Source organism: Triplophysa rosa, linkage group LG18, assembly GCF_024868665.1.
Source record: "Triplophysa rosa linkage group LG18, Trosa_1v2, whole genome shotgun sequence".
Lineage (NCBI taxonomy): Eukaryota > Metazoa > Chordata > Actinopteri > Cypriniformes > Nemacheilidae > Triplophysa > Triplophysa rosa.
Window position 1 is genome coordinate 25001 of NC_079907.1, and position 25000 is coordinate 50000.

Here is a 25000-nt window from a genome sequence, read left to right on the forward strand (position 1 = left end):
GCAAATCATGTTTTCCCTGTAGAAATGTTCATACGCAGCCAACAGATTTCACGCATGTCAAACAGATCCCATAAACAGAGAGTCTTTGGAGCTGATGGAGAGCTGCATGTGCATCATCTGTCTGGATGAACCGATGGGTTTTCAACCCAGCGACACTGACAGAGCTTTAATGATGCTGCATGGGGTTGGTCCTAATAAAAACGGGGCAAACCGCTGGTACGACAAACCTCTGCAGGTAAACAAACCCAGCACATCATCAGAGAGTAAAGGTGATGTGAGTGTATCATTTACTCTTTTCTTTTAGCGTGCTCAAACGTTCCACCTGACGTGTGTTGTGTCTTTCATTACCACTGAACACACAACTCGTCGTTCACAGTGTAAAGCTCAAGTCTGATAAATGTGTCAATCTGATGTATTCTATCAATGGTCCGGCATGTCAACGTCTCACCTGTCTGATCTTCAGAAGATCTTGTTGAGAACTAAGTGACGATTTCAAGTTGTTGATGTTGTTTTTCAGTTTGTGATCGGTGCAGATGGTGTATGTGGGGTTATTCCTGAGCATTCACCGTCTGAGGGCATCGTCGTCGTGCAATGTGCCGAATATCTCCTGAAACACATGTGTGTAAAAATCAGATGAACATATCAAACATGAACAGGAGTTGTGTGGAGTTGAGACGGATATGTTTGATCACTCCATGTGAAGGGACCAGTATCTCTCTCTGCTGCAGGCGGAGCGGCTCGGGTAAAGCAAGCCCAGGGTTGAAAACCTCTGAACGTCCTCGTCCATGTAGATTAGTGTGGAGATGTTCAGCTGACGTTCAGGAGATGTTGGATTCAGCAGCAGATCACCTGCAGAGGTAAAACTCAACACACAAACGTAAAGGTCATAGGATAGTACACACACACACACACACACACACCACTGTGAAGTACTAACAGCATAACACAATAATTCGGACCCCGCGGCTGAACTTAGTAACACTTTATTCTCATCTTCTTCTACTCCTCGTCCACCTCCATCTACTCTCAACTCAACTCAACTTTATTTATATAGCGCTTTTACAATTTTCATTGTTACAAAGCAGCTGTACATGAGACACATTGACTACAAGCAAAACAATCAAAGTTGTACCTGCAAAAACAAGAAAAGGTTGAAAACACAGAAGACAGACACACCCACACACAAAACACTCCACACACACAACACGCACACACACAGACACAGAGACACACACACACACACACACGTACGTACACAGACAAGTACACACACACACACACGCTCAGTGAGAGCACACATTTAGGATAAAGGAGAGAGAAGCACAGGTCAAATATAGCAGATAATAAATTCCTATATGCAATATTAATTAAGTAAAACTTTAAGATTCTAAAGCAGCCCCCCCGGTCAGGCAGATAGTGCAAAAACAGTATGCAAACGGTGGCGAGGAACCCAAAACTCTAATCGAGAAAAAAAACCTCAGGAGAACCCAGGCCCAACCAGGGGATTCCAGTTCCCCTCTGGCAAAAGCTGCTGCCTCTGCACAAGCTCCAGAGAACTTGCACAACAAGGCTAAGTAAAATAAATAAACTTAATAATAAAATAAATTGTAGTTTAAGATTATCATTACTAATTTAATAACATTTGAAGTTTTGTGGTGAAGACATGTCAAGAGACCGCGTCCTTCTTTATCCAGCTCTATCATCTCAGCTCTTGTCAGGTCCCCACTTCCCATTCTCCGCTCTACCATCAGGTCAGGCCATGAACTGCATCCTGCTCGCTGTGGTAACCTTGGAACAATGAGACAAGACTGGCTGAGAGTAGAGTACTGTTCTGCACTCTTTGATGCAACAAGTACATCAGTTGTGTTTTTGGTTCCGGTTGATCTAACTAATGCAGCCTAAACCCGCAGAAGATTTATATTATGGAAGAGTAGTGTATGCAAGATTAAAAAGATGCGTCTTTAGTCTAGATTTAAACTGACAGAGTGTGTCTGCCTCCCGGACAGTGCAGGGAAGACTATTCCAAAGTTTAGGCGCTAGATAGGAAAAGGATCTACCACCTGCACTTGATTTTGAAATTCTAGGTATTACCAACTGACAGGACGCCTGAGAGCGTAATGCACGTGAAGGACTGTAATACAAAAGGAGTTCATTCAAGTACTGAGGAGCTAAACCATGTAAGGCTTTATAGAAAAAAAAAAGATTTTAAAGTTAACGCGATGCTTTATAGGTAACCAGTGCAAGGTTGACAGAACCGGGCTAATATGTTCATACTTTTTTGTACGTGTAAGATCTCTCACACAGAACACTCTCTTTTAAGAAAATACATATCCCGGAAGCCTAAAGTGTTACAACAGCAAGGTTATACATCAAAATCTATTAAGTAACATGCCTTGTAGTAATACAATGATAAATAATATTTGTAAACATCAGTCACTTAACTTCAACATGAGTGAACCACACAGAACAATATCCCAACACAATAATATTACAGTTAGGGTTAGGATTACACTGTATAGTAGATCACTTTTCCTGCAATGGACCTGGATCATATTTACATCACATAATCTTTAGCCCATACAGGTGCATGCTTATGCCGAACATGTCGAGGAACTACAACAGGTTGTTCTGCACCCCCACAGTCAAATAGCAACAAGTCATGTGAGCTATCCATTCGGTTTGGTGCAAGTGCAGGTGCCAGGTGAAGCTTTCCAGCATCGTCCATCCTCCAGTTTATAAGTATACAGTCCTTTCTTACCCACAACCTTTAGGAGTTTTCCGGATTTTGACTGAGTCTTTAGTACAATTCCTGGTTTCTTTACACGCACGTATGATCCACATGGAAAAGAAACATGTTTGCGCTGCGTTTTCTGTCAGTGTACTGTTTGCTTTTCGCCTGTTGTCTTCTCACACGTGATGCAAGCTCGCGGGCTGAAGGTTGTTTGCGTGTAGAAGGCAAGTGCATACAGGGCTGCACTGTGTTGCTGTGTGTGGAGTTGCACGATATGCCTTCAAAAAGTCTTTTGTAAAGTACTTCCACCCTTTTCCTTCAAGTGATGCAGTTTGCAATCTGTCTTTTAAGCTGCGGTTGAAGCGTTCCACTTTGCCATTGGCTCTTGGGTAATACACAGACGATGTTCTGTGTATAATTCCTCTCTCTTGAAGAAACGACCCAAAATCATTGGAAGTGTAAATTGTACATCATTGTCCAAAATCAGTTCTTTCAGGTTTCCCTCTCTGCTAAACACAGTAGACAGAAACTGTATCACAGACTGATTAGAAGCATGCAAAACAAATGCTATCTCTGGCCATTTGCTGAAGTAGTCAACCAATGTGATCAACACAATCCACAGGCGCAGCATCGAAAGGACCCACAATGTCAATGGCTATCTTTTCCCACGCCTCGGTTGGATATTGAACAGGTTGCAGTTATGTTGTGCATGTGACAGCAGACTTGTCATGTAACTGACACATGACACAAGATTTGACAGCCATCTCCACCTGTGCATCCATGCAAGGCCACCAATAAAGTTCTCTCAGTCTCCTTATAGTTTTCACAATGCCTTGGTGTGTGTCGTGTGCAAGTGAGATGAATTTAGGCTGTAAGCCTTCAGGAACAAGCAAGTGATTCGTCCCTTGCACCACACAGCCATCCTGTAGTGAGAGTTCATGCCATAGTGGAAAGTACGGATGTAAAGCACACTCTAGAGCTTTTGCAGACTTTGGCCATTGTGTAGTAAGCAATCTGCGCAGCTCCGTCTGAATGGAGCATGAAGTGCACGCATTGTTGAACTCAGTACTGGTTACTGCAGTGAGAGCAGCGCTGAACGTCAATAGCCTAGCTGACCATCTGGCTATGTGCATACCTGCTCTGCCTTGTCCTTTGGATGACAGAAGTGTGGTCAATGGGCTATGATCTGTCCGCAGGATGAATGGTCGACCCCACATGTAGGTCCTCCATGTCTCTGTGGCCCACACACACGCCAATGCCTCCTTCTCTACCGTAGAATACTTTCTCTCCGCTGCGGTAAGCATGCGTGATGTAAATGCTACTGTCCTTTCCACGTTGCCTGCATGCAGCTGGGTAAGAACACCGCCAAGTCCATAGTCTGACGCATCAGTAGTCACTACGGTAGGTAATTCTGGGTTGAAAAGTGTGAGGGCAGCACTGTTCACAATGAGATTCTTTACAAGCTCAAAACTCTCCTGAGCTTCAGATGAACACGTGAATGGAGTAGAGCCTCGTAACAGCCTGCGCAGCTGCTCCACCACAGTAGCATAGTTCGGTATGAACTTTGAATACCATGAGGTAAGATTGAGGAATGATCGAAGACTCAACTCTTCAGCAGAAGGTGGCGCGTCTGCTACAGCAGAAATGTGTGACTCGTCTGGCTGTAATCCTTTCTCGGATAGTTTATGACCCAGGTATGACAGTTTTGATTGTCTTAGTTGACACTATGTCATGTTCAATTTCAGCCCTAGTCGTTCCAGTACTGACTGTAAAGTGACATTGTGTTCCTGTAGTGTTGGTCCCGCAACTATGATGTCATCGAAGTAACACTGAACTCCAGGTTGACCTTTAAGGATTTCTGACATCAACCTCTGGAAACTTCTTGGAGCTGAGGCCAGTCCGTACAGCAAACTTTTAAAACGATATAAGCCGTCATGCTTAAAAAACGCTGTAGGGTTACGACTGTCCTCATGCAACACAACCTGGTGGTATGCCCTTTTAAGATTCAATGTGGAGAACACTGCTGCTCAGCATAGCTTTGCAAACATTTCTTCCATACGAGAAAGCGGAAAACTGTCGACTATGACTGCTTTATTGGGCTCACGTAAGCCGACACGTAAGTCGGATCCCTCCAGTTGGTGACTATTATTGGTGAAACCCATTCAGATGCTTCCACTGGCTCAATTGCGTCCTGTTGCACAAGCTGTTGTATCTCTGTAGACACCAGGAGAAAGGTCAGTTTCTGGTGGACTGGTTGAACGTCAGGTCGCAGTTTTACACAGTGTACGAATCCTTTTGCGCACCCCAGCGAATGTTCTGTGTTTACAGTGGAGACAGAATGTGCCGACTGAGCCACTGTGACATGACCATCATGTATTTGTAGACACAGGCTGGTGAATAAGGCTCTGCCCAGCACAGTTGATCCGTTCTGTACGATGTAGAAGTCTGTGTTACTAGTCTGATCAACGAACCTGACACATGCAGCTAAGCATCCATTCACTGGAATCGTGTCCACTCAGAACCCGACTAAACTAGGTTTTGATGGTAGCAGTGATGCTTGGTTGAAAAATCTAGTGAAAATGGACATTGGTAATATAGACACTGCTGACCCAAATCTACCATCAGCTGCACGTCTTGCTTGTGTCCAGTTTGAACAGTTATTTGTACGGTGCACATTATTTTTCCACAGTCACGAGCAGCATGTTCAATAGTCAACACAGTCACTTCAGGTACAGTAATCTCACTCACCCTTCTGCTTCCACGGCATACCTTGGCAAAATGTCCTTTTTTATTACAGCTCCTGCACACTGCCTTCTTATCAGGACATCCAGGAAAATGAGCTGTGTGCTGTTCACTCCCGCATCTATAGCACGTAAGTCCACGTCTGGCTTTAAGTGGTCCGTCCGTAACTTTATTTATCCCTCGGCGCCCTCTGCTTTGTTGTCATACTGCTTGTACTGTATTGTCCGAGGTTGTTACCATAGCTTTTGCCTCCGCTGTAGCAGTTTCGATTTGGCGTGCGACAGTCATGGCTTTCTTAAGATCAAGTAGTACTTCCAGTAACAAGCGTTCTCTGATTCGTGCCGAATTCGTTTTAACAACCAGCTGGTCGCAAATCATCTCATCCTCCATAGTGCCAAATTCACAGGTGGCAGCCAGCTCACGTAAAGCAGTGACATATTGGTCTGTAGTCTCACCAGAACGTTGGCTTCGTTATTGGAATCAATATCGTTCAGCCACCACGTTAACTGTAGGAACAAAGAAATCCTGAATCGCACTCCGAGCAGTAGCATACGTATAGTCTCCTTATTCACTTACATTCAGGGTGTAGAACAGTCTTTGGCCTTCCGCTCCTCATCGCCAATATGCAAAGTAGTTACAGCATAACACGATAATTCAGACCCCAAGGCTGAACTTAGAAACACTTTTTTCTCATCTTCTTCTACTCCTCTTCCACCTCCATCTCTCACATTACATAACTCGGGCTCCCTCTAGTGCTTTACCATAGAACACCACACACACACACACGCACAAACTATCTCCGTGGGGACAGTCCATAGGCGTAATGTTTTTTATACTGTACAAACTGCATATTCTATGCCCTACCCCTAACCCAACCCCTAAACCTAAAGATCATAGAACACTTTTTGCATTTTTAGATGTTCAAATAATATTGTTCTGTACAATTTATAAGCTTTTTTGTATGGAGCGATTTTAGTCTCATTAATTATTCACGCGTAAAACAAGATACACACATGCGTAAACAGTTTCACATGAACAAAACCTAATTTACGTGCACAAAGTATACATATACATTTACAAAAAGTAAAAAGTACACGTGCGTAAAACAAAACTATTTTCTCATAAAGTACGTTTCGCAAACATACGACTGTGCGCAAATATTTCGAAAGTTTAATATGTACACGTTTATCGTGTTATGTGAATGTGCAAATCGTCACTCACGTGTGAATCGGCTTGGATGTGTGTGTGTGTTTTTTGAGACTCTCCTGGCAGCGCAACCCCTCCCACGTGGATTGTCGTACTCTTTAGCCAATCAGATTCAACCTTACCATTCAACGAATCATAAACGCGGAGAGAACAGGACTCAAGGAAAACGGCTCTGCGCACCTTTTGCGCAGCTACAAATCTATGCGCCCATACAAAACAATGTTTCCAAGAACTAGTTATTTATTGTCCTTGTTCATTTAAAACATACATTGTATGGACATACAAACATGAACATATCTCATCAGATATGTTCCCCAGACGGGGGAACACAGTTTCACAGTTTGTTACCCAGACGGATTTTAGCAGTTCAGTGGAAGTGACTGCTGGTTGTGTAGTTTTTAAGTGGTCATGTTCACTCACTATTTCATACTTTTCTCCTACAAAATAAATTAATAAAAACAGATTTATTGCGTGGCTGTATTATGTTTTAATACAGCATCACAGCTCAGAGAGTAGATTAGCGAAACTGTACAAACGAGCCTTTAGTGCTAACATTAGAGCTCCTTGAGTTCTGTGCTCTCCATGATTATGATTGGTTGAATGGTAAGGTTGAATCTGATTGGCTAAAGAGTACGACAACCCACGTGGGAGGGGTTGCGCTGCCAGGAGAGTCTCAAAAAACACACACACACATCCAAGCCGATTCACACGTGAGTGACGATTTGCACATTCACATAACACGATAAACGTGTACATTTTAAACTTTCGAAATATTTGTGCACAGTTGTATGTTTGCGAAACGTACTTTATCAGAAAATAGTTTTGTTTTACGCACGTGAATTGCTTTTTGTAAATGTATATTTATACTTTGTGCACGTAAATTAGGTTTTATTCATGTGAAACTGTTTACGCATGTGTGTATCTTGTTTTACGCGTGAATAATTAATGAGACTAAAATCGCTCCATATTTTTGCCCATGGGGACCTCAATTTTGGTCCCCACGGTGACACGAGTCCCCATGTGTTGGTGTGCATTCAGGTTTAGGTCCCCACCGGGATATAAAAACATGTCCACACACACACACACACACACACACACTGTATATTAGCTCAGCAAAACAACTGATGGAGAACAAGAAGTGATTATCATTTGAGTTTGTTCTCTCTTAACTCCCTTTGCAGTCTCGTGAGGAATCTAGACATGAACATTTTCACATTTCAACTTTATGGGAAGGAGTTTATCAAACAGCAGAAGATGAGTCCTGATGCTTACATACAGGTGGCTCTTCAGTTGGCCATTTACAGGTGAAGTTTTCCACAGAGACCAGAACTCCTGCAAGCTTCAGCTCTTCTCTGGACACTATCAACATATTCAGGATTCTTTATGTTTTTCTTCAGATGTTACAGGAGGCCCGTGGCCACCTACGAGAGCGCGTCGCTGCGGCGTTTCCACGAGGGTCGTGTGGATAATATCCGCTCGGCCACTTCAGAGGCTCTGGAGTTTGTGAAGGCTATGACGGATGACGCAACATCCATCCAGGTTTCATCATTTTTCTCTTGCATGAGATGAGCGCAAACACAACATCTGCATCAGGACTGCACCCGTCTTTCGGATGAGACGTTAAACCGAGGTCCTGACTCTCTGTGGTCATTAAAAATCCCATTAAAATTCGCTCATTCGCCTCTACATATCATGGCCTCCTAATCATCCCCATATATACTAATTGGCTTCGCAACTCTGTCTCCTCTCCACCAATAAGCTGGTGTGTGGTGGGCGTTCTGGCGCAATATGGCTGCCGTCGCATCATCCAGGTGGATGCTGCACATTGGTGGTGGTTGAGGAGATTCCTCCCTTCCATGTAAAGCGCTTTGAGTGTCCAGAAAAGCGCTATATAAATGAAACAAATGATTATTATTATTATCAATTCACTGCCATGCTGTATCATGTTCACATTTAGGACACAGAGAAGATGAAGAAACTGCAAACTGCTGTGGACACTCAGACAGAAATCACAGCTCTGGTGAGAGAGACGACAGACGTCCCTCCCATCCTGCTTTCATCGGTTCACTGAGCGTTTCTTTCATTCGTCTGCAGGTCACCGCAGGAATGGGGACAGACAATCACTTACTAGGACTGCGTGAAATGGCCGAGATGATGAAAATAGAGACGCCGGACATTTTCACTGACGAAACGTATGGGATCAGTAACAACTTCATCCTTTCCACCAGTCAGGTAACAGCAGCCTGTTAGAAATGATCCTAAATGTCAAGAATAAATCCTCACAGGGTTCATCTGATGATGCTTCTGTCACATAAATAAACCTGATACAGAGGAACACTTCACAATACCGTTCTAGTTGTTTTATCAGCATTTATTCATCTTTGTTCGTGTTAATGTCCATTCAATTATTCACGCTAGTTTATGGGTGCATTCATTCATGTTAACAGGTACAACTTTTGGTTTTAACATGTTTTAGCAAATACTGACATCAGAATCAGAATCAGAAAGAGCTTTATTGCCAAGTATGTTGCACATACAAGGAATTTGCTTTGGTGACAGGAGCATCCAGAACACAGAAACAGCAACAACAGTACACAGAGACAATAACACAATAGAATACAGTACACAGTGATTTAAATAAGAGCCTATGGGTATAAACAATTAAGAAATACAATACAATAAAGATAAAGATATAGAGACATTAACACGAAGTAAGAAGTATTGTTCCTGTTAGTTTTTTTCTTGTCAAGTAAATGAAGTGAAGTGTTCAGTTAATCTTTTGTATGTTGTTTGGCCTTCAGGTTCCCACAACAATGGAGATGTTTTGTTGTTACGGTCCAGTGATTCCTGATGGCTATGGCGTGTGTTATAACCCACAGTCTGATCACATTGTGTTCTGTGTGTCGAGCTTCAGAGGCAGTCAATTTACCTGTTCAGGTGCGTTTGTGAAGGCGCTGGATCAAGCCTTACAGGACACGAGGGATGTAGTGTGTACTAAACCTCCTGAAAAACAACAACATCACAGAAACATTTAACATCTCAACACAAACACCCCATTTAACATATGCAAAATACTCTGAATATGTAGATTGTGAATGTGAATGTCATGGTTGAATTATATAGTGTAATACAATAATCAGAGCTGAAGAAGTTGAATATATCTACACAATGAAAATAATGTTATGTTTTTTTTTTATTGTGTTATGTCCATTTTAATTGTGTGTGTGTGTGTGTGTGTGTGTGTGTGTGTGTGTGTGTGTGCGTGCGTGCGTGCGTGCGTGCGTGCGTGCGTGTGTGTCACACTTTAAGCTGTTGTGTATTTATTCAATTATCAATTATTTATTTTTCACACTGTGCACATAAAGTGCAATAATTAAGTGAAATGCTCAGAGGTAGATTGTGTGATTATGACAGATGCACAAGAATTCATCATCAATATGAAATTGTGAAAAACAGTACTGTTTACTTGTGGTCTTGTTTGATGTTTCAAATATTGTTGATGCTATTAATGTCAGCTGGATTGACTGTTTCTATTGTAAGCGTGAAAAAATATGATTATAAAACGGTCAGTTGTGGTCCTTGATTCTGATTGGTTGAGCAGAGTTCTAAGCCGTTATAAAATACCCCGATGTACACTCACCTAAAGGATTATTAGGAACACCTGTTCAATTTCTCATTAATGCAATTATCTAATCAACCAATCACATGGCAGTTGCTTCAATGCATTTAGGGGTGTGGTCCTGGTCAAGACAATCTCCTGAACTCCAAACTGAATGTCAGAATGGGAAAGAAAGGTGATTTAAGCAATTTTGAGCGTGGCATGGTTGTTGGTGCCAGACGGGCCGGTCTGAGTATTTCACAATCTGCTCAGTTACTGGGATTTTCACGCACAACCATTTCTAGGGTTTACAAAGAATGGTGTGAAAAGGGAAAAACATCCAGTATGCGGCAGTCCTGTGGGCGAAAATGCCTTGTTGATGCTAGAGGTCAGAGGAGAATGGGCCGACTGATTCAAGCTGATAGAAGAGCAACTTTGACTGAAATAACCACTCGTTACAACCGAGGTATGCAGCAAAGCATTTGTGAAGCCACAACACGCACAACCTTGAGGCAGATGGGCTACAACAGCAGAAGACCCCACCGGGTACCACTCATCTCCACTACAAATAGGAAAAAGAGGCTACAATTTGCACGAGCTCACCAAAATTGGACAGTTGAAGACTGGAAAAATGTTGCCTGGTCTGATGAGTCTCGATTTCTGTTGAGACATTCAAATGGTAGAGTCAGAATTTGGCGTAAACAGAATGAGAACATGGATCCATCATGCCTTGTTACCACTGTGCAGGCTGGTGGTGGTGGTGTAATGGTGTGGGGGATGTTTTCTTGGCACACTTTAGGCCCCTTAGTGCCAATTGGGCATCGTTTAAATGCCACGGCCTACCTGAGCATTGTTTCTGACCATGTCCATCCCTTTATGACCACCATGTACCCATCCTCTAATGGCTACTTCCAGCAGGATAATGCACCATGTCACAAAGCTCGAATCATTTCAAATTGGTTTCTTGAACATGACAATGAGTTCACTGTACTAGAATGGCCCCCACAGTCACCAGATCTCAACCCGATAGAACATCTTTGGGATGTGGTGGAACGGGAGCTTCGTGCCCTGGATGTGCATCCCACAAATCTCCATCAACTGCAAGATGCTATCCTATCAATATGGGCCAACATTTCTAAAGAATGCTTTCAGCACCTTGTTGAATCAATGCCACGTAGAATTAAGGCAGTTCTGAAGGCGAAAGGGGGTCAAACACCGTATTAGTATGGTGTTCCTAATAATCCTTTAGGTGAGTGTATAACTGCTGACCTCATTATAGCCAAAATGTCACTTTATTTACGCATATGGAATAACCATTTTATAAAAGCAATAAGCCCCATGAAGCAGTGGGTTACAAGTGCATTTTAATGACTCCGCCCTTAGCTGTTATAAAATGCACTGCGTCACGGGGATGATTGCTTTAGTATAATGTATTTAAGCAAATGGATATGTTGATGTGGTACAATGAATATCTTGTCATAACAAAAGTCTGTGTTGTAACTTTCACTCGCAGGAATGATCAAATCAATTGGATTCTGTCACATCTCTATAGACGATGTTTTCATGTTGTGACTGACGGAAGAAGAACCCTGCTGGGGGTGTGGCTGTGAGACGTGTGACATACTGTTGTGTGTGGCTGTGTCATTGTTCTGCTCTGCTATCAATCCCACAATCCCTCTCTCTGGCGAGCATGTCACACCGCCTCTCCTAGCGGAAGCGTGCAAGGTTATTAGAAGAATAAAGCAGGAAAGAGCCGAGTCTGCTCTTAATCCTGCTGAACTTAAAGCAAAACTTGCTCTCCACACCAGTGCCAGTGTGTACTGTTCACATACAGTCTTTACACACAACAGCCAATCTTATTTTCATATTCATGTATACAGATGCAATCTTGTTATCCAAGATACTAACCTCTGGCACTACTTCACTTTATTGGTGACCTGATGCTTATGGTATTAACCTTTACTGTCAACTGTTTATATTGTCGTTACTGTCCATCATACTATATGAGCATTGTTCTGCTTAACCATTTATCTTCTATGAGCTGAGTTTATTACTAGATATTTGCAGGTCGGCAGGATGAGAATGGCTCATTAAATGTGATTTAGTCCATGATGAGGTACAGTATGATCAAGGGTAGGTTAGGTTTAGTTTATTAATTTATAAAGCACATTTAAAAACAACGGAAGTTGTAACCAAAGTGCTGTACAGAGATATAAAACACAAGTTAAAAGAAAATTAAAATTAAAACGATCACACTGGATCAAAACCATTTATATATGTAAAGATCTAAACCCCCTCAATGAAAACACAAAGAATACAGATGTGTTTATGGGAAGATGTAATATTGAGAGGAAGACTGTTCCTAAGTCTGGGAGCAGCCACAGAGAAAGCCCCATCATCTTTCCTTTTGTAACGTGAACGAGGAACAAAAAGAAGAAGTTGATTAGAAGAACGTAGAGATCTTGCGGAACAAGAAGATCACTGATATACTGAGGGGCAAGCCCATGTAAAGCTTTAATAACAAGATTTACTCATCAAACAGACACATCCTCACATATGAGATGAAATTATATACTCTGATCATATAAACGTACAGATCTATCATGTATAATATCTCATGCTCAGTTTACATTGAGAATTAATTGAAAATCACTCGCTCACCTTCATCTCTCAGAGCCGGTGTAAACATGAAGTGTGTCGACATCAATGATTCTCATAATCACCTGCAGACAGAAACTTCTAGAGCATTACACCCAGACACACAGACACGCACGCACACACAAACACTCACAGACACACACACATGCAAACACACGCACACACACACACACACACACACTACAGAACAGTACATATCTAACAAATGTTACAGGCAACATGTCAATGGCACAGTCGTGGGTCACAGGACAAATTGTGTCAAACATGAGAGGGGTCCCAACTGTTATCAGAATCAGAAGAGCTTTATTGCCAAGTGTGCTTGCACACACAAGGAATTTTCTTTGGTGTTGGAAGCTTCTAGTACAGACGTTCAACACAATGACAATACAAATATAATAAGATTTACAGTCTAAAAGATTCTAAAATATGCATATATAAAATAAAAGACTATTTTACAGAAAATGGGGGATAATAACATATAAGAGACATTGTACAGGGTAGTATACAGTAGAATATACATATTAACAGATTGTATGTACACTTGTGCAAATGGATAATGTAGTAAGTAGAGGTAGTGTAAAATGTATAAGGCACTACAGTGCACACTACAGTGGAAGTGGAATATTGCTCTTAAGGAGCAGTTATCTGTTTAGGAGGGAGATTGCCTGGGGGAAGAAGCTGCTTCTGTGTCTGGAAGTCCTGGTGTTTGGTGCTCTAAAGCGCCGGCCAGAGGGCAGCAGATCAAAGAGTTTGTGTGCTGGGTGTGTGGAGTCAATGATGATTTTTCTTGCCCTGTTTTTCACTCTGGAATCGTACAGGTCCTGAAGTGTGGGCAGAAGAGCACCAATAATCTTCTCAGCACTACGAACTGTTATTTACTCATCTACACAACACTTGTCAGACGCTTTTATCGTAAGCAACTTACACTGCATCACATCTATAGATTTTCTCCTGCGTTCTAATGTGGCACGTGAATGAATATTATAATTGAAGAATATTGAAGAATTGCTTCTTCATCAGTGTCATTTCTGATCTCCTCTGGGTGTCTGTCTGGTGAAGAGAACGTTTGTTTCCAGAGGTTGTGGAACTGTGGATTTTGTTTTTGGGCACAATAAACATCAGACGCTCGGTAAACAGTCACCATAACAAACCTTCACATTCTTTCTCCAATTAAACAATAAACAATGAAATAAATAGCAAACATAAAGCGCTCCTGGTCTGCCGATTTAAAGATAAAGCTATTCTTCTGAGTCACATGGATTATTAATATTCAGCTTCTGACATTTTGAGAAGAAAACGATTCCAAAGGTAACCACATTTTCTCTGTCCTCTAAATTCTCATTGTTAAACCTTTCAATGAAAGAGAAGAGCAGGAGAAGGTTTTATTATGAAGCGCTTCTCATAATGACCACACTGGCATTTCTGAAGATGTCGGTAGCCGTCGTCCTCAAACATGAGTTTAATTGGCCGAGGAAGAGAGACGCTTCAGCTAATGATACTGATAACATGACAAGTCATGACAAGAAGGGTTCTCCTCTAATGAAGGTCTGGACGCACAACTGTTTATTCCTAACTTTAAGAAAATCTCCACTCAAGTTTATTGCATGCATATTTATATGTGAACGAGTCAAAAGAAGCAACGTGTGACCAAGAAGTTCAGAATCTCACTATAGAACATCTGACAATCTATCAAGCCGACATCACATGAAGTGTCATTTCAACATGAGACCACGAGCTTTGCATGAGAATATAACCATCCAATATCACCAGAGAACGACATCCACATTTCACCAATTCTGCTTGTAGGGGGCGTAATAAACGTATCAAATAATGTTCCATGTTTACATTTGACTGTGATGTAAATAGTCAGAAACCCTTTCAGTTTAGATGTGCGATATTTCCTCTCAAATATTCCCACCCAAACCTTCAACCGTGACACCACAAGCCAACAAAACTATAAACAATAAACTGGAACCTTTAAAAAATGTCTTTGTTCTGCTAAACACAAAGGAAGATATTTGTAAGAATGTCAGTACCCGAACAATCTATTTTCCCTACTATGTCAGTCAATGGGGGATGAGATCTGTTTGGTTACTGACATTCTTACAAATATCTTCCTTTTGGGTTTAGCTGACCAAAGACATTTATACAGGTTTGAAACAACCTGAGGGTGAGTAAATGATGACAGAATTTTCATTTTTGGGTGAAGCAGCCCTTTAACTCAACCCAATGAAATAAACCATGTCTTTGCTCAGATGAAGTGATCTAATGTGATCACACGAGGCATTAATGACAATAAAATGTTAAATCACTTTCACTGTTGAGTTCAAGACTGAAGTTAAAGGTTAGATTCTGTGTTTTCATTCAGCCGTCCCGCTGCTGTCTGTGACTCTACATCAAACTAAAGCGAGCGAGCGAGCGAGAACACACCATCATTATATTCTCGCGCACACACAATCAAGAGAACTGTACACATTCATACAAACGCCGCATGCAGACCGGACGTAAGAGAGGAATATCTGACGGGTTTTGGATCAATAAGCAATTTAGGTTGATTTGTGACGGTTTCAGTCTGATTTATGACATTCAGCAGCACAAGCAGAAGCTCCGGACTCAAGAGGTGGAGACGCTAATAATGAGCAGAGACACATCGTGTCACATTCTGAATGATCGCAGATCAGAGTCATACGTCATCATCACTTCTGCATATGAACAGCGTGACATGAAGGATTCAGACTGAACGCTCAGATCTCAGGCCGTCTGTATGAACCTGAAGAGAAAACCTCTTCACAAGAGATGGGAGGATCTCACACAGACAAAAGATTTCAGGACTGATTCAGCATTATATTCTGTTGAACGTGGCCCTGATCCTGAAAACATTCTGAGCCTGTGGCGAGGTTCCTACTATTATGAGCTGGACACAGTCTAAGCGTGGCAGTGTGCTTTGACAGATGTGTAATGAGACGCTGGAGGGTCTTCTCATGGAGCTGCACCGTGAGGCCCTCGGGTGACTTGTTTCTCTCGCACACAATGACAGCTTGTTCAGGAGGGGCGCATTACCCATAAGGCCTTTTCATCGCCGTCTCACTCCTCAGAAAGGCTTTTTATTATTGTTTTCCTGCTGTTTTAGTTGTCATGTACGCAGTCATACACAGTACGGCAGTGAAATGCTTTACTTGTCAAGACAATAAGGTAACCCTTTACAATAAGGATGTATTTGTTGACATGTTGTAAATGCATTAGCTAACATGAGCACTATAATTGAATATAATCAGCATGTGTTCATCCTTGTTAATGTAAAGAAATGAATATGAATTAAAATGCTGTAGATAAATGTATGTATTGTTTCATTCTAAGGCTATAATCATGGTGATTCAAGTCAATGGATACACAAGTTATCAAGCTAACCTGCATGTGTTTGGGCTGTGGGAGGAACCTCACTGACACAGGAGAACACAAAGACTTCACGTCCAGAGCAAGAGCTCCCACCGAGGACCTTCACAGACCCAGGAGTCTGACCACCGAGATGCTCTGCTGACCCCATAAATGCTGTAGAAGTATTCATCTTTGATAGCTAATGCTTTCACTCTTAAATACAGGCTTCAAACAGATCAAATGAATGCTATTCATTCAGATCCAGTACAATTCTGTTGCTTTTATCTGTTTCTTGATCAGGAAATTAGGGAAGTCAATTGAATACTATTTAAAGACCTCATCGCCACGTCAAGTTTGAACCGGTTACATTAGCGACACTTTAACTTACATTTCCTGATTGTAAGACAGCACGACTAAACCATCTTAGTTTGTGATAACTCCTTATTGAAGCAACATCCTTCAGAAGGGTGGGAACGAAGCCTCAGAGAATTCATTGAGCGACTAACCCAATGCTAAGTTTATTAGAAAGAGAAACGAGGCTACGCTAATGGCCTTCTGACTCACAGAGCAGTTCACCTCACGCTTATTCCCAGAGACGGCCCTCAGCCATGCTTCCAACTCCTTATTCTCCAAACATTTGCATGAACACTTGCATTTCTCCATCAGTCAAGCATGTTGTTTAATGACCAGCTGTAAATGGACCGCCCACTATTCACCTACGCAATGATTCAATTCAGGCAAACTTTAGCATATGACCTATGCATATGATCAGTGAGAGTATCGCCAGAGAGACTCGACGGTAATGTTTTTTAATCTCTCACAGCTCTGCGCTCCCACAGTAGAGGAGGAAACGGAGGATAACGGGATCAGGATAATGCAAACACGCAAGTGAACAAACTATATAGAGTATAACACTGTGCTGGTGGTTTCTGGATATTTAAATCATACATACTGTGCCTTTTACTTTAGGTAATGGGGAGTCTGACATGAGATGGGTGGCAGATGCCGGTTTAAAGGTCAAACTCATTCAGGGGGAGAACAAGAGAGAAAAAGCCAATGAGCTTTGAGATTATCACGACACACCCGACCGCAGACGCCCGTTTGAAATCCGTACGCTACAAAGACTGCGTTCAGATCTCAGTTCTGCCAGCGAGCGGCCCGTCGATATGAAACCCAGCAGGTCTCACTGCTTTCATCTGCTCTCAGCCAATCACTGGACCGCACGCACACACACTGAACCAATCAGAAGACACTGAACAAAAAACATTTCCATCTGTTTATTGAGGCGCAGACAGGTTCAGATTCAATTCTAAACTAATAAACAAAGCGGATGAGCCAGAATGAGACGTCAGCAGCTGAGGTCAGAGGTCAAAGGTTTTCAGAGAGGAAGCAGTAAAGGGATTCCTGCGCTTTTGTGCTGGACGCTGTGGAACACACACACTCGTAGTACTTCTGCAACACACCAAACACTGACCCTACACAAAACATACAAACACACAGTTACACACAAGCACTAACATTATTACAATATAAAAATTTACATTCTTATAACATAATATTTAAGATGACATTTATAACACAATTTTAAATGCACAAAAAGTCTCCATCAATTCCTGATGGATGAAAATCACAGATCATCATCAACATTTCTCATCTTTCATTTGACATAAATGTGCCACATTACGGAAGCAAAATAAACGCTGTTTCATATTGACTTTAACAAAATAAGCTTCTTTTAGTATTTTTTTTGTTTGACATGTTTTATTTAGTGTATTTGAGATACAATCTTTCAAATAAAACATAGTGGCTTTACAAGAAAATAACCATATCTGAATGTGATGTTATTCAGTTCAATTTAAATGTATTTTTATAGCGCTGTTATGACACAGTGTTGCATCTTTACAGTAAACATGAATACAGAGGCAACAGAGACATAATAAGAAAACAAACAAGAAATTATGAAATAAATTAGTACAAGATGACGGTGAGGTAACTGCTGATTATACACACACACACACACACACACAGGGATAAGAAGTGTGTCTTACCAACAGTGATGTGTTTGCGTGTGATGAGAGTGTGTATGTTGTGGACGTCTCTGAGAAGCTCTGTATCTACAAACGTGAAGTAAATCAAATCACGTCGGGCCTCGGCTGCAGCCATCATCTGCAACACAGCTAAACACACACAACATCACACAATTAAACACACATGTACTACACTTAAAGTGTGCTTTTTACCACAATCTTTTGAGGAAAAACATGTGAAGATCTCTCCTGTGACATCACATCACATTCATCAATAACTTCCATCTCTCACACACACACAGGTGTCAGCTGAACTTTCTATAAGATGTGACACAGACGGACTCAAATACTCTAGATTAGGGTCTCCACCCTTTTTGTAAGCGAGGGCTACCTGAAGAGATCAAATCATCCAGAGGGATACTTGTTGGTATAATGAGAAAATACTTTCAAACTTTAAACTGTGTGATGCATCCATTTTTGTTATACTTCACTTTCACCTTAGTTATACCATTCACAGAATAGCATATTAGAGTGGTTAAATGATCCTTTTTTATGTTTTAATGGTAGACAAATTTGTTAGAAACAGTTTTCATAAAGAAATTGAATAAAATAACCAAATGCAAAATAGCACAACATAAACTGGACTTTAAATGAAATATATATTAGTCCTTCCTTCACTTTAAGATCCTTCCTGTGTCAGATCCAGCATACTGTTACATGTGCATTTTGTTTTGAACTGTTTCAAACCTTTGTAACATTTGTTAAAGCAGGGCCATTTTTTCACATCCTTTGGAATAATGTCATCACGTTATGACACCATTACTTATTCTGAACAGAAATAGCGCAGTGGATTCTGCTGCGACCCGTCTCGACAGAGCACCATTCACAATGTTTAACAAATATTACATATGATATTTGTTCAAAATTTACGTTAATGTAAATACAAACTTCACCCTGGACTGCAAGATACATGAATCTGTTTAGTAATCATTCATACTGTATATAATAATGTTTTCAGTCAGGCCGGTAGCAGGCTTTTGGAGGTGAATGCCGGCTCTGTATAAGACTGTTATGGGAGGTCATAACGAATCACTTTCATGTCAGACTTTTGAGGAATTGAGGAAAGGCGCATACATTGTTGGATGCGCATCGAGGAATTTATTTGTGTTTCTATCTTATAAAAAATGTATCCGACTCAATTCAGCCCTTTTTTTTTTTTATGCGCTTTTTTAGAATTTTTGTGCGTCATTGCGTTTGATACGTCTGCGCACAGCACGCACATCTTCTCAAGCTCACAGGGATCAAATTGGGTTCTCTTTGACATATTTTTGCACATGGATACATTTACATCAGCAATTAAAAACATGTGCAAATGATAAACTTTCATGCCGAGGCAGCACTCGCCGGATCGGTATAGTCCTGAGCGTCATTCATGTGCAGCTCTTGTTGTTGAGCCCGGTGCATGACGGCACCTCACAAAGTTCATGCGGGCTACCAGGTGCCCGCCGGCACCACACTGCAGACCACTGCCCTAGAGAAAGTGTATGGAGTCTCCAAACCTCCCACAAATCCACACGCATGCATGATGCACACAAGAGATCCATGTACATGGCAGAACGCACACACACACAACACATATGAATGCATCATGTTTGCTGACAATACAATCCAAACATTTTGCATTCTGTTTGTAAATATTGGCTTTTGTACTTTTTCTGAGAAATTCAGCCACAGAGCAAAGACAATAATGTTTATTGATGACCATTTGTGATGTATGTGGATGTGGGAGGTTTATATCCCGTTTATATACTTCTGTCAGTCCATAACATTTCATAACAGTCCCTAACTTTTCTCTCTATAGTAAAGTCATAGATGGACACATTCAGCAATACTTATGTAACAGATATAATTTGACGTTTAATTGAAATATCTCATTAAATTTCAGTGTCAAAATCAGATTTAGCTGCTGTTATGTCTCGAGGTTTAGAGATGTGGTAGATGAGTTTAAAGGTCAAACCTTTTAATCGTGTGTCTCCACCAAATGCTCCACAGCCCCAGTTACCCGTCGCAACAGCCGAAAGATGCTTAGTGTTCATCTCAGGATGAGCAAAACCACAGTACGCCTGAGAGAGAAATACACACAGATTAATGGAGTCGACACAAGATCGATCTGTGTGTTTCAAACTCAAATATAAAGTGATTAAGATGATCAGATTCATGACAGACAGATTATTTGTTTGTGTGATGTGCAGACGTTTCATGTGGATGACCTTGTTGAGTTCTCGCTTCATGTTGTCTGGATGAAACTGTTGTAGGAAGTTTCTGTAATGCAGAGCATCTATGGCAACAATCTCTGTGTATCTGCGCTGCCACTCATCCCTACACACACACACACGTCTGGTTTACTATCTCCGTGGGGACAGTCCATAGGCGTAATGAGTTGTATACTGTACAAACTGTATATTTTATCCCATACCCCTAACCCAACCCCTAAACCTAAAGATCATAGAACACTTTTTGCATTTTTAGATTAAAAAAAATATTGTTCTGTACAATTTATAAGCTTTTTTGCCCATGAGGACCTCAATTTTGGTCCCCACGGTGACACGAGTCCCCATGTGTTGGTGTGTATTCAGGTTTAGGTCCCCACCGGGATATACAAACATGAACACACACAAACATAACAGTATAACAGTTTGACCAAATGCTTCAATAACTTTATTGTCAATTTCAATCGATCTGATGGGTGATGTCACAATGGTGTCTGGTCGTCATGGTTACCATCCCATCTGTAGGTATCTGAGTATCCAGAGTATCTGCTGAATTGCTCTGTCCCTGTGGGGAAACCCATGACTGTTGAGCGAACACTGAGAGAACTGTTAAAGAACACCCAACATGAACGTGATATTTACAGACTCTGTAAAGCAGGGTTAGTCAACCGGCGGCCCACCAATCATCTTTAGCTTGCCCGCCTTAACATTTCAAATAAAGAACGGTGTGCTTTACATGCACGTCCTGAGACGCCACATCTTCAACAGTCCGAAACGCTGCGACATTCAATACAAAAGTAAATCCCGCCACTCATAATGATAAATTGACGTCTAATAAAGCCATTTGATCGGTCTGTCCAAGAAAGTTAATGTTATTTACAACGTTATAATCGGCAATCCACAGCCACACGTAGTTAGTTAGCATACGCGATGGGTGGCGTTCCAAACGCGTCTTGTGCCCTTGAAAGTAACTGCAGGTTAGGGCACACCGCATGAACGGTTGTCTCGGATAAGGGAAAAACTGTTGTTGTTGTTATTACTGCATTCATTATATATGATTTCAAAGACTATATTTACGTAAACAGCTCTTCATCTCCCTTAAACTTCAAAGGATCTGACCTTATATAGCGTATTAGCATTGAGTTTCTTGCACAGACCAATTGATTGGCTTTACAAGACGCCAGTTTAACGCCACAAGGGGCAGGGGTTACTGTTGAGAGTTTTTACTTTCATTCAACCAAATATCTTCTTGAAAAAACCTATGTAAAACCAAATAGCAGAGGTGGGCAGTAACTAAGTAAATTTGAGTATTGTACTTATGTACACTTTTTGAGTAGCTGTACTTTACTTGAGTATTATTTTTTCTGAGTACTTGTACTTTAACTTCACTACATTTGAAAGACAAATATCATACTTTTTACTCCACTACATTTATAAAAAGGTCCAAAAGTAGAAAGTGGTTTCTATGCAGCGGGGTTTCCTGTGTGCGCAATTTATCTGGCTTGCGATCTGCCAGGACCTTTTACTGTTGCCAAGTATTTCAGTTTTTCTAAGCTCGCGGTTTTCCGGCAAGCTTTGAATGGCCATTTGGCAGATTTTTTAACATAAATCTGGCAACTCTGGGATCTTCCCCGCTAAACTAATGTAAACGTAGGCGCTGCTACACCATTCATAGCGCTCTAAAAAGGCAAATAGAACAATAAAAGAGGAAAAAGGCACATGTTAAAGTGTGGTGTAATCATCTGTGGGTTACGATCAGTCAAAGATCGTAGAAACATTGTCATGAAAATGATCGACATAACGGCTAAACGGTAAATAAGCGTCACACACACCTTGAGCTACGTGTGCGTGTTAACTTCTGATCTGCTGCTATATCATTTAAAGCGATTTGGAAAATGAATGATGTTTTTACTGAAGTTACTATAGTTGAAGTATTCCTGTATATCTGTATAAAAACAATAGAACCCAAATTAGCCCAAAATACAACAGAAAATGTAATGGATGTAATGGTTATAATGGGAATTGTACAATGTATACTTGTTGTCTACTTGTATGTGATGGATTCTATTGGTGGGATGGTAAATCCTATTGAAATGAACCCAAAACACACTACAAAGAGGAATTTACTTTAAAAATCTCATTCTAGTTAAAAAATGTATTGTTTTTTTTCAGCAGGGATGGTATTTGCAGTAAAACCACAGTATCCACAAATTTACCATTTTCTATATATAGGAACCATACTCCAATTAATAATCTTTTAGTAAAACCACAGCAACTAAAAATACCATAGTTTCATTATATTCATTATTATACTAGCTATAGTTTATGTTTGTAGTTAAATTATGGTAATGCAAATGGTAATAAATCCAACAAACACATGGCTTCTACACTTTACTATTTACAAGAACCTTACTACTCACTGGTAAATAGCTGCTAAAACTGGTTAAGGGAATATACAAAATACATATAGGCCTAGGGGACTAATGAGGATAATTAGGCTAAATGATCATACAGGATTATATCTAAACTAAACACATGTGTGCTAAACATATGAAGCTCTTAAAGGAGTTGCTCACTGCAAAATTTGCCCCCATTGACTTTCCATAGTAGGAATAAAAATGACTATGAAAAGTCAATGGGGGCAAATTTTGAAGTGAACTACTCCTTTAATACGACTGATACTGTGAGCTGCTCAGTGTATTCAGTAGGTTGCTTCAGAGGCATAAGGTATACGACAATAAAACAATGCACAACTGACATAAAGGAAATTTACTTTTAATACTTGAGTACTTTTAAAAGCACGTACTTCTGTACTTTTACTTCAGTAAGAATCTGTCTTTACAACTTCTACTTGTAGTGGAGTAATATTTGACCAGTAGTATCTGTACTTTCACTCAAGTAAGGAAGTTGTGTACTTCGTCCACCTCTGCCAAATACTGAATGCAATATTTGTGTGCATGTTTTAATGTATTACCTATTAGTAAAAGCAACAAAAACTGTATAAAAGCAAAAAAACTAAATGCAATAAATAACAGAAATACAAAAAACTGGCCCGCACCCTATTTATACTTTTGGTATCTGGCCCTCAAAGAAAAGTAGTTGAAGACCCCTGCTGTAAAGCTTCGATACATTTACATTTTATCCAAAGCGTCTTACATTGCATGATACTATACATTTTTGTGTTGTTTCTGAGTATGTGCGATCCCTGGGATGGGTCCCATCATAAACATCATCTGAAGCCACTCTGAGCTTCTGTTATGTAATAAGAATATCCTGACGCCAGGACGCCCGCCATCACCATCGCCATCACCATCGCCATCGACCTGCAGCTCCTCCACAGATAAAGACATTCCTGCTGGGAACCAAGAATTCCTCCTCACGTGACCTTCAGAAGAATGAAGGCTCTCTCTGTTTCACTCAAACGTCTGCGTTACTCAAGCATGTTGTTCAGTAAATGATGCTGGATGATGTGACGGGACGAAAGGTCAGCGCTGCACCTCATCTGCGCTGTTAAATGAGCTTCAGTGTCATCGACACTTTAATGTCAAGCCATCGTCTCAAAAACACCACAAACACAGAGTTTCTCCAGTGAGTGACGCTGTGAGCGATCAAACCCCAAACTCCTGTTGGGATGCTCTTCACTCTTCTTCAGTTTTGGTCTTTATTTAATGAAATCAAATGAAACACTTGAATCGATGGTGACAGGATTTATTTGTATACTTACGTACATCATCGTCTTTCATGTTAAGGAGATTTTTACAGTCCTGTCACCTGTCCAGAACACGTTGAAGTGACAGCACTAATGTTTAATGTGATGCTGAATCAGAGTAGAGAGGACGAGCGCTGGGTTTCCCGACTGCAGATTGATATCTGTGAGTTCCCGTGCCGCAACATCTCCAAATCTGCACTAATGCCACACTGAGAGCGGGCAGACGCTCCGCCATCAAACCCAATTCAATTAACCCAACTACAACCAGACCCATTACAGCCCAGAGAGAATTCTGCTGCTCTGAGTCACCGTCAGGCTCCACCTCTCTGTCCTAAGGGAACAACACCGTCACCAGATGAATCATGATCACACAGACGATTATAAAGTCACAATGACAAAAACATCTGCTGCTCCACAAGAGAGAGAGAGAAAAGTCTTCTGTATGCAGCTGATCTAGTGCTTGAGAAATACTGACAGTCGAGATCTGAAATCAAATGATGCTTTTCAAGAAAGAGTCAGACAGGACAACACCTCGCTGAATATCTGCACGCTGAATTCTGAAGAAACACATTAAAGGGGTGATATGACACGGCTAAAAGGAATATTATGGTTTGTTTTAGATGTAATGTAATGTGTCTACAGGATTTAAGGTTGATAAACGCTGTATTTTCCACACACCGTGCA

General features: G+C 41.0%; 2 protein-coding genes across 4 annotated transcripts in view; one reads left to right on the forward strand and one right to left on the reverse strand.

Annotated features, from left to right (window-relative positions):
• LOC130568931 (choline O-acetyltransferase-like) overlaps window positions 1-10239 on the forward strand; it is a 14453-nt gene extending 4214 nt beyond the window's left edge. Inside the window, exons 7-15 of the mRNA XM_057358188.1 lie at window positions 66-235; window positions 518-618; window positions 729-857; window positions 5529-5603; window positions 7861-7983; window positions 8077-8218; window positions 8637-8699; window positions 8774-8911; window positions 9481-10239. Of these exons, the coding sequence (XP_057214171.1) occupies window positions 66-235; window positions 518-618; window positions 729-857; window positions 5529-5603; window positions 7861-7983; window positions 8077-8218; window positions 8637-8699; window positions 8774-8911; window positions 9481-9714 (1175 nt within the window). The 3' untranslated portion in view covers window positions 9715-10239. The remainder of the gene's footprint in view (window positions 1-65; window positions 236-517; window positions 619-728; window positions 858-5528; window positions 5604-7860; window positions 7984-8076; window positions 8219-8636; window positions 8700-8773; window positions 8912-9480) is intronic.
• Window positions 10240-17586: 7347 nt separating this feature from the next.
• Window positions 17587-25000, reverse strand: part of LOC130569413 (poly(ADP-ribose) glycohydrolase) — an 8523-nt gene continuing 1109 nt past the window's right edge. Inside the window, exons 2-5 of one of the 3 annotated variants that reach the window (XM_057359043.1) lie at window positions 20608-20716; window positions 20355-20460; window positions 18359-18487; window positions 17587-17785 (exon numbers count right to left, since the gene is read on the reverse strand). In XM_057359043.1, the coding sequence (XP_057215026.1) occupies window positions 17679-17785; window positions 18359-18487; window positions 20355-20460; window positions 20608-20628 (363 nt within the window). In that variant the 5' untranslated portion in view covers window positions 20629-20716 and the 3' untranslated portion in view covers window positions 17587-17678. Of the gene's footprint in view, window positions 17786-18358; window positions 18488-20354; window positions 20461-20607 lie in introns of all 3 variants that reach the window. The other 2 variants (XM_057359044.1, XM_057359042.1) reach the window with 2 other exon arrangements.